This window comes from Fulmarus glacialis, unplaced genomic scaffold (genome assembly GCF_000690835.1).
Source record: "Fulmarus glacialis isolate BGI_N327 unplaced genomic scaffold, ASM69083v1 scaffold6804, whole genome shotgun sequence".
Classification (NCBI taxonomy): domain Eukaryota; kingdom Metazoa; phylum Chordata; class Aves; order Procellariiformes; family Procellariidae; genus Fulmarus; species Fulmarus glacialis.
In genome coordinates this window covers 64,319-71,541 of record NW_009209870.1, presented here as the reverse complement: position 1 = coordinate 71,541, position 7,223 = coordinate 64,319, and the positions used below count along the sequence as shown (strand labels likewise).

The following is a 7,223-nucleotide window of genomic DNA, read 5'->3' as shown; positions in this document are numbered from 1 at the left end:
CCAGTTCAGCAGAGTCTTTGTTTTTTCTTTTTCCTGTGGAAAGAAGTAAATCTGTCATTTTCTTGACAGAGTAAATCACCCTGAAAGCAGCAGTGCGCAGGGGGGGAATGCCCACATTAGCCACTTCGGGCCTTGAGGGAAAATCTATTTGAGTATGACTTTGGATAAGAAGCCCAAAAAGCATCTTTAAGCAGGCAATCGATCTGGGTGCAATTTTGCTTTTTGTTGTTAAACTCTATAATTTCTAGGAAAAAAGAAAGATGCAGAAATAAATCATTTCAAGGATCCTGGAAAATCAAGTGTGGGGTAAAATGAGACCTACGTGAGACTACTTCTGAAAACATCCTTCAATGTCTGGGCAAATTGTTTGCTCAAGACAAAGCTTGCTGCCTTTCCTCTTTGAGACGTCTGGAAGGGATCCCAATTCCTCTGAGAGGACTTATTATTTGTGTGCATTTACTGACTGAGGGATGCAAATCAGGCTCAGCTCCCGGGTGTGAGTCTGCCGGTCCCTACGCAGCCTCGCTGGACGCAGAGCTGCAGCAGAGCAAGGGCTGGGAGCTGTCCCCTGTGCCTCGCAGCATGGCCACTACCGCGGCTCCAACGTGGTACCCGGTACCCAGGTGATGAGCAAGTGCCAAACGACCACGGTGCAATTTGGTGACTCATGGAGCAGCCAGGGCTTGCAGGCACCGCGTGCAGCGGTGCTTGAGCAGCCCACCTGCCCCCCCGGCCGTGTCTGCCACCCCGGCCGCAATCGGGGTGTACTTGTGAATCATGAGTCACAGTGGCACACACAGTCACGGGACACTGCCAGCTCTGGGTGCAGCAAGCTGTGAGGGCAGCTGACTTTTAGGCATTATCGTTTTGAAATACGCACTCAGTGGCCTTGCTGTGCAGCCAGCCAGGCCTCCACCTGCACAGGCATAAGGGGACATGAAATTAAGCACGAGTCTCTAATCACTCTGGGTTTCCTGCATCAGCAGCGGCTTTCTGTGCACCCAACACCATCTCCGGCCACACAACCCCCTGCAGAAACGGTTCATTCTCGCTTAGGCTAAAGGTTAGACCTCATGCATGCACACTGACCACAGGCACTGGGGTGGAAAGGAAGTAAAAAACACCACTGCTGAACTTCAGCTGTTTGACAGCAGCTCCCTGCTTCAGCAACAGCCTGAGCATATATTGCGAATACACATCTTCTTGTGGGGAACAATAATTCAAGGCATTTTTTCTTCTTTTCAGGTAGCTGGGAAGGCCGTCGGGCTTCCTCGAGTGCAGACGCAACCTAAGGCTGCAGGGGTCTGAGATCCTCCCCAAAGATGGGGATCTCGCCGTGGGTGACATGGCACGGAAAAGCATCCTGGAGAAGAGGAAGGGGGTTAACTGCTCTCTTAAATTAGCAACTAAATCTGATGCCAGAGCAGGGACATGAAGCTCCTTTGGTAGCTCCGAGCGGCGCTGCAGAGGCCTGGCCCACTCCATGCCCTCCTCGACCCAGGAGCAGCTTTTCAGCATCACCCTGCCACCCCTTCCCTCCCCCACTTCCTCCTGCTCTTGCATTACCCCTCCAATGTGCTGGCACTGCTGGTTTTGTAGTCAAAACAAGACTGCTGGAAAAATAACCTGCAAGAGGCAGGGTGAGGTTTGTCTCCAGTGGTTTAAACAACGCTGCTGGCTGCGCAGACCATGAGCTCTGCACTGGGGAGGCAGGGACACCCGTCAGGGGTCAGGGTGGTCTCTTCATGGGCGACAGCAGACCGGGGGCTGTTCCTGGCCCCGCCATGGGCTGGGTGGGGCACTTGGGGCTCTCTGTGCATCTCTAAACCAGAAAGAACAATAATCGCCTCTGCAAAGCCCTTTGAGGTGTGAGTTGGAAACGGATGAGGACCTTATTATTCATCCCAGACAGTACTCCTCCCAGCTGCCCACACCAGTGCATGCCACCGGCCACATTTGGCAGCCGACACAGTGGGCAGCACACCTCTCACCCAAAAATCTGCTTTGCCCTCCTCCCCTGGCACGCAGAGCTGGTAGGTGTGTGTCGCTCCCGGGAGAGCCAGCAGCCCACCCTCAGTGCTTATTCAGACACTGATTCAACAAGGTGTCTGGGCGTGTGTCTAATCCTACAGCCCCATAGTCAATGGATGTATTCACAGCCCGAAGCTCAGGATGAGTAAGCGCCCTGCTCGGTGGAGCCGGCAGAGTAGTGGGGACCTGCGGCTGCCTCCCAGCCGGGCACCGCTGGTGTTTGCTCTCGCACACGCCACCCTCCGCCCAGCCAGCTCCAGTCTCTGTCACCTTTGGCAGATGCTGTGGTTTTCCGGCTGGCCTGACTTTCTCCCTCTGCTTTTGTTTTTTTGCTCTTGTCTTTGCCTTTTTTCCTGTCCTGTGGAGAGAGATGTTTCCATAGTTAGGCTGTGTTGAAATTCACTGCCCGCATTCAGTCCTGTGACACCCATCACCATCTGGGTTCTGTCACCGGGATTTAAAGAGCAAGGGAAAGGGGTGAGGGGAAGCAGAAGCACAGTGGTGGGGCTGCTTGGAGAAGAGAATCCAGGAAATAGAAAGTGTCGGTACAGCCAGTGCGTGTTGCCATGTCGAGAGAGAGAGAGCATCAGAGGAAGCATAAGTGGTTGCTTTCACACTCTCAGATGGAAAAATAAACTCATCTATTTTCTTAATCTTGGCCTATAAAAAGTAGCAGTACTCATTGCTAATATCTACATTAAACAACGATACCAGCAGTGACAGATGGTGCTTAGGCAGGATTATTTCAGCCCCATTTTATGGAGAGAACTGAGGGATGGACGGGAGGGATGCCTGGGCCAGCTGCACGGCTAGCCTGCAGCGCTGCCCGTCCCTGGCAGCCCTGCCTCACTGCCCTGCCCCGGGACACGCTCCTTACCTTCTCCTCCAGACTTGGTGGCTGCAGCGGCTGCTGAGTGACCAGGATCCCAAAGTCACACACAGTTGCCACCAGGTCCTCGGTGGCCAGCAGGGTCTCCAGAGTCACCCTTCCAGAGCCCAGAGTCCTCTGAATGGGAGGGTCGCTGCGGAGTTCACATGGCTCCTCCTTCTTCTTCTTCTTCTGCTTGTCCCTGGGCAGAGGAACCTGCAGGGCACCAGCATGGGGACAAGCATCAGCAGAGGGTTGGGGCCCCTTTATCAGACAGCAAGCAACCCCGACCCAGCCCCTTCCCCACCACTGCATCCAGACCGACCATTGCTGCCTTCCTCCCTTAGCAAAGGAAGACTTTGGCAAGAGGTCTGGGATGGAGGGGAGATTCTGTGACACACCACACTGGCCCATGAGAAGGGCCCTCATTCCTCCATCATTATTTTTGCACTTCAGATGGTGTTTGGACATCGTTCTCTCCCAACACCCTACCTTGGCACCGTTCTGCAGCCCCCGTTTTGCCTTTCCCTTTGTGACTGCATTTTCTTCTGGATCAGCATCGACAGGCCATGAGAGCACCTGCTCAGAGAGAGGAGCTAGTGCTGCAAGGGCTGGGATGCCCGAGGACCCTGGTCCGGGGTCACCACCATCCTGGGCTGCCTCCCAGAGGGAACACAATACCACTCCTGGGCCTCTCAGCAGCTCTTTCCTCTTTCATCCAGCTCTGCCACACACTCACCTTCTCCTCCATGACCGAGACGATCGTTCCAGACGCCAGATAGGACTTCAGCCCCACTAAGTCCTTGGCAGTGTGCTCCTTCCTGTAGCTGCAGTCGATGGTGTCTGCCCAGGGCTTTCCAGGGGTGACAAACACCTTTGCTGTGCAGGGACACAAAAAAGCTCTGAGGAAAGACCTCTCCTTCCCAAGGACAGGAAGGACCCCCGGGACATGAGCAGTGCCAATTCATTATCCATCGGTCTCAGTAACAGCCCAGCTGCAGCCAACGCTGCAAGGGATGTCCCAATGCCACCACATGCCAGGAAGAGCCATAAACCTGCCCTGAGCAGTGGGGTAGGGGACTTATAATTCCTCATTACCAGAGTGAGCCTTGGACTCCTCCGTGGCTGCAGGCTCCTGGTGGCCCTTTGTTTCCCTCGTGTCCAGAGCAGAGCTGTCCACATCCAGCGTGGCCATGATGGGATGCTGATGGATTTTTGTTACCTGGAACAGAGAGGGATCTCTTGGCAGGGCATGTCTGGTTGTGTTTGCATCAGGACCAGGGGGCAGAGCTGCTTCCGAAATCCCATTCCCCAGCTCACCCTCATCATGGGAATAAGGGGCATCAGCGCCAGGGAAGGGGTCTGCCGCAGTCAGCGGGAGGGGGGCTGTGAATGCACTCCCACATGCAGAGCAGCGCTGGGCTCCCCGAGAGAGACAGGGAATGCGGCCAGCAGGGACTTGTCCTGACAGATGTGGCCATGCATGAATTCTGTCCCCAATACTGCTGCTGCCCACACTAGGTCCATTACAAACGGCCTCGCTCTGCAGCCTGCAGGTGAAGTCCCCCTTGCTGTGTCCTGACACTGCCTGTTGCTTTCAAGATCTCAGTTAAGCACAAACCTCAGTGCTGCTACCGTCCTCAGTCTCCTCTTCCTCCACAAACTTGTATGTCACGCAGTAGCTGTAGGTGATCACTGGAGCCTCAGAACCAACCTCCAGCTGCTGACGAGCGCTGGGATCAGGGACTCCCTTGATTTCCCCAATGCTCACAACCACCCGCGCTTCGCTTCTGATCAGCTCTGAAAGGAAGACAATCTTGCTGTGAAGCTGCAGTGTGCTCCTTCCAGAGCGAGGAAGGCACAGAGTAAGCGGAAGCCTCCAGGATGCCGTGTCCCACCACCTGGCATCCCTCCCTGCCACCCAGTGCTAACGCTGTGACAAGTCACTGCCACATGGGGTCACTCCAAAGCCATGCAAACATCTCCTGGCTTGGCTGCTTTGCCTCCCTAGTTAACATTTTAGACTTCAAAGAGTACATCCAGCACATAAACTTATTGAGTAGGGGCCATCAAAAGGGGCTTCCCACCCCCGGGTGTCCCCAGCCCCCTGCTCTCATCTCAGTCGGGGATGTGTCACACTGCAGAAGCGGCACCACTTCGTGCTGACAGTGCAGCACCCGTGTAAGCATCTTCCCCAGTGGAGATGTTCCTCTTTCAGCAGCTTGAGAGGGAAATGCACGGTCTGAAACCAGACGGTGTCTAGGAAGCAAAGACGGGGGCAGGCCATGACACCAAGGCAGTGCTAGGACTAAGTTGTTCTTGCAATCTTCGGACCTGACTAAGGCTAAAACTACCTCGATTGTAATTACACTGCTGTAAGGTCCTCTCCTGTCTCCCCACTTGTACTAGTGGGGTAAAAAGGCACAGAGAAAGATCTCTATTTGAGGAGAGGCAAGAAGGAAGTCAATACTGGATCCAGAGTTTGCCCTGAAGAATCCTAGCTCAACCATGATGAAACCACCTCCCGAATCACAGGGTCAGCACGGACAGGTTCAAAGGCAAAGGCTCACCTGGCTGCCTCGCTAAACTGTGGAACCGGTGCCTCTCGTCAGGCCCTATGTGGATGTCATCGAGGATGGAGAGCTTGGGCAGGCTGTCCACGAGGAAGCCTCTGTAAGTGTGAATGAGAGCCAGTGGGTTCCCTTGGAGCACCAGGATGCGGAGCTTCTGCAGACCAGACAGCTGGGAGACCAGCCCCAGCAGATCCGTCAAGTTGTTAAAGCTCAGGTCAAGGGAGACAAGATTTGGCCTAAGGAGAGAGCCCAGAGAAGAAGGTTAGGCAAACAGCATCCATCTGAGAATAGAGTTACTGCCCTGGGTCAAAAATAGAAACAAAAATTGTTGTTCCCCGGCACAAACTAGGTCAAACTGGGGAATCCAATGGTACAGTCTCAAGAGGCCAAGTCCAAATTCCTGAGCCATATGGTCCATTGCCAGTCTGCCCCACAATGCAAAACCATGTTCCTTTAGCATCCATTAACCATCCCACTGCATCATCTGGTGATGCAGCCTAAGCTTTAGATCCTTCCCAGAGCAGACTCCCAGCAGGGGCTTTGTAAAGGGCATGGAAAAAGGAAGCTGCCCAGGGACATGGGAACTGCAGTGGGCAGGGTGTCAAGGCAGTTCCCCAGGTGATCTCCCCATTCCACACCTTGGCCAGAAGACAGCAGAGACAGAGCGCTCTGCACAGGCGTTGCACACAGAGCAAAGGAACAACTCTGCTGAAGGGCTGTAATTTCTTAACATGGGCCACCTTGATGGCTTGAGGTCACCTGTTCATATCTGCCCACCTCCCTTTAGGAGCCCATGTTCAGCCTGTGGCGTTACCAGAAGTCCTCAGTGAGGTACTTGTCCTGTGAAGGGCCGCACAGCATGTTGTATCCCAGTCCCAAGTGCTGCAGCTCCGGAGGAGGCTGAGCGCACAGATCCTGCAGATCAGCCACAGCATTGCAGCAGAGCTCTAGAACCTGCCCGGGACAGAGGGAATAAACACCCTTTGCAATGAGCCATTGCTGGCACTCCTTTGAGCTGCTTGGCTCGCACTGCGTTCCCAGGTGGGACCTTCTTCCCCGTCCTGCTGCTGCAAGGCACTGCTCGCTCACCTTCAGTGTCCGGGGCAGGTTGGCCGAGGTTATCCTGCTGATCCGGTTGGCACTGAGGATGAGCTCCTCCAGCTGCTCTAACTGCAACAGACCCTCGTCGACCTCCTCCACCTGCAAAGAGATAGGTTTGACCAACTTGTCCCCGAGCCACCTCGTGGCCAAGGTGACAGGGACAGGTAGTGTTGATCCACGTGACATACGTGTAACACAGATTAGTGCAACACGCTGGGTGGGGGAGCCAGCAGTTCTACCCCAGCTGCAATAGTGGCATCTGGGAAGACCCTGGGATGGGGAGGGTGTCCTTTTCCCAGGATGTTTTCCCTCCCAACAGGAAGACATCATTTCCTGGCCTAGACATGGGTAGCTTTACAGGCACCAGCAGCTGCACTTACTCCCTGGCCAACGTGCCCTGGAAGACGCAGGAGCCACGGACGAGCTCGGGTGCCAGCACAGCCATTTCCCGCAGGTGCTGGTCCTGGGGGCTGCAGTCCGGCGGCGGGGCCCAGGGGCTGTGCCTGTCGCTCAGCAGCTCCAACAGCGCCTCAGGGGTCTCCTCGCCCAGCGGCATGGCCTCCTCCTGCCCAGCTGGATCTGCCCCCAGCCCCGGCTGGCCTCCGCAGGGGCTCGTGCGGGCATCAAAGCGGGACTTGTTCTGCAGAGAG

At 55.2% G+C, this 7,223-nt stretch overlaps 1 protein-coding gene across 1 annotated transcript in view; it reads right to left on the bottom strand.

Annotated features, from left to right (window-relative positions):
- Window positions 1-10: 10 nt before the first annotated feature.
- The window catches only part of LRRC43 (leucine rich repeat containing 43), a gene marked incomplete at its 3' end in the record, with an annotated part of 8,473 nt that continues 1,260 nt past the window's right edge, over window positions 11-7,223 (bottom strand). Inside the window, exons 2-12 of the mRNA XM_009576971.1 lie at window positions 6,962-7,213; window positions 6,562-6,696; window positions 6,287-6,426; window positions 5,470-5,708; window positions 4,521-4,699; window positions 3,998-4,121; window positions 3,639-3,778; window positions 3,392-3,478; window positions 2,900-3,115; window positions 2,302-2,389; window positions 11-33 (exon numbers count right to left, since the gene is read on the bottom strand). Coding sequence (XP_009575266.1) covers window positions 11-33; window positions 2,302-2,389; window positions 2,900-3,115; window positions 3,392-3,478; window positions 3,639-3,778; window positions 3,998-4,121; window positions 4,521-4,699; window positions 5,470-5,708; window positions 6,287-6,426; window positions 6,562-6,696; window positions 6,962-7,213 — 1,623 coding nt within the window. The remainder of the gene's footprint in view (window positions 34-2,301; window positions 2,390-2,899; window positions 3,116-3,391; window positions 3,479-3,638; window positions 3,779-3,997; window positions 4,122-4,520; window positions 4,700-5,469; window positions 5,709-6,286; window positions 6,427-6,561; window positions 6,697-6,961; window positions 7,214-7,223) is intronic.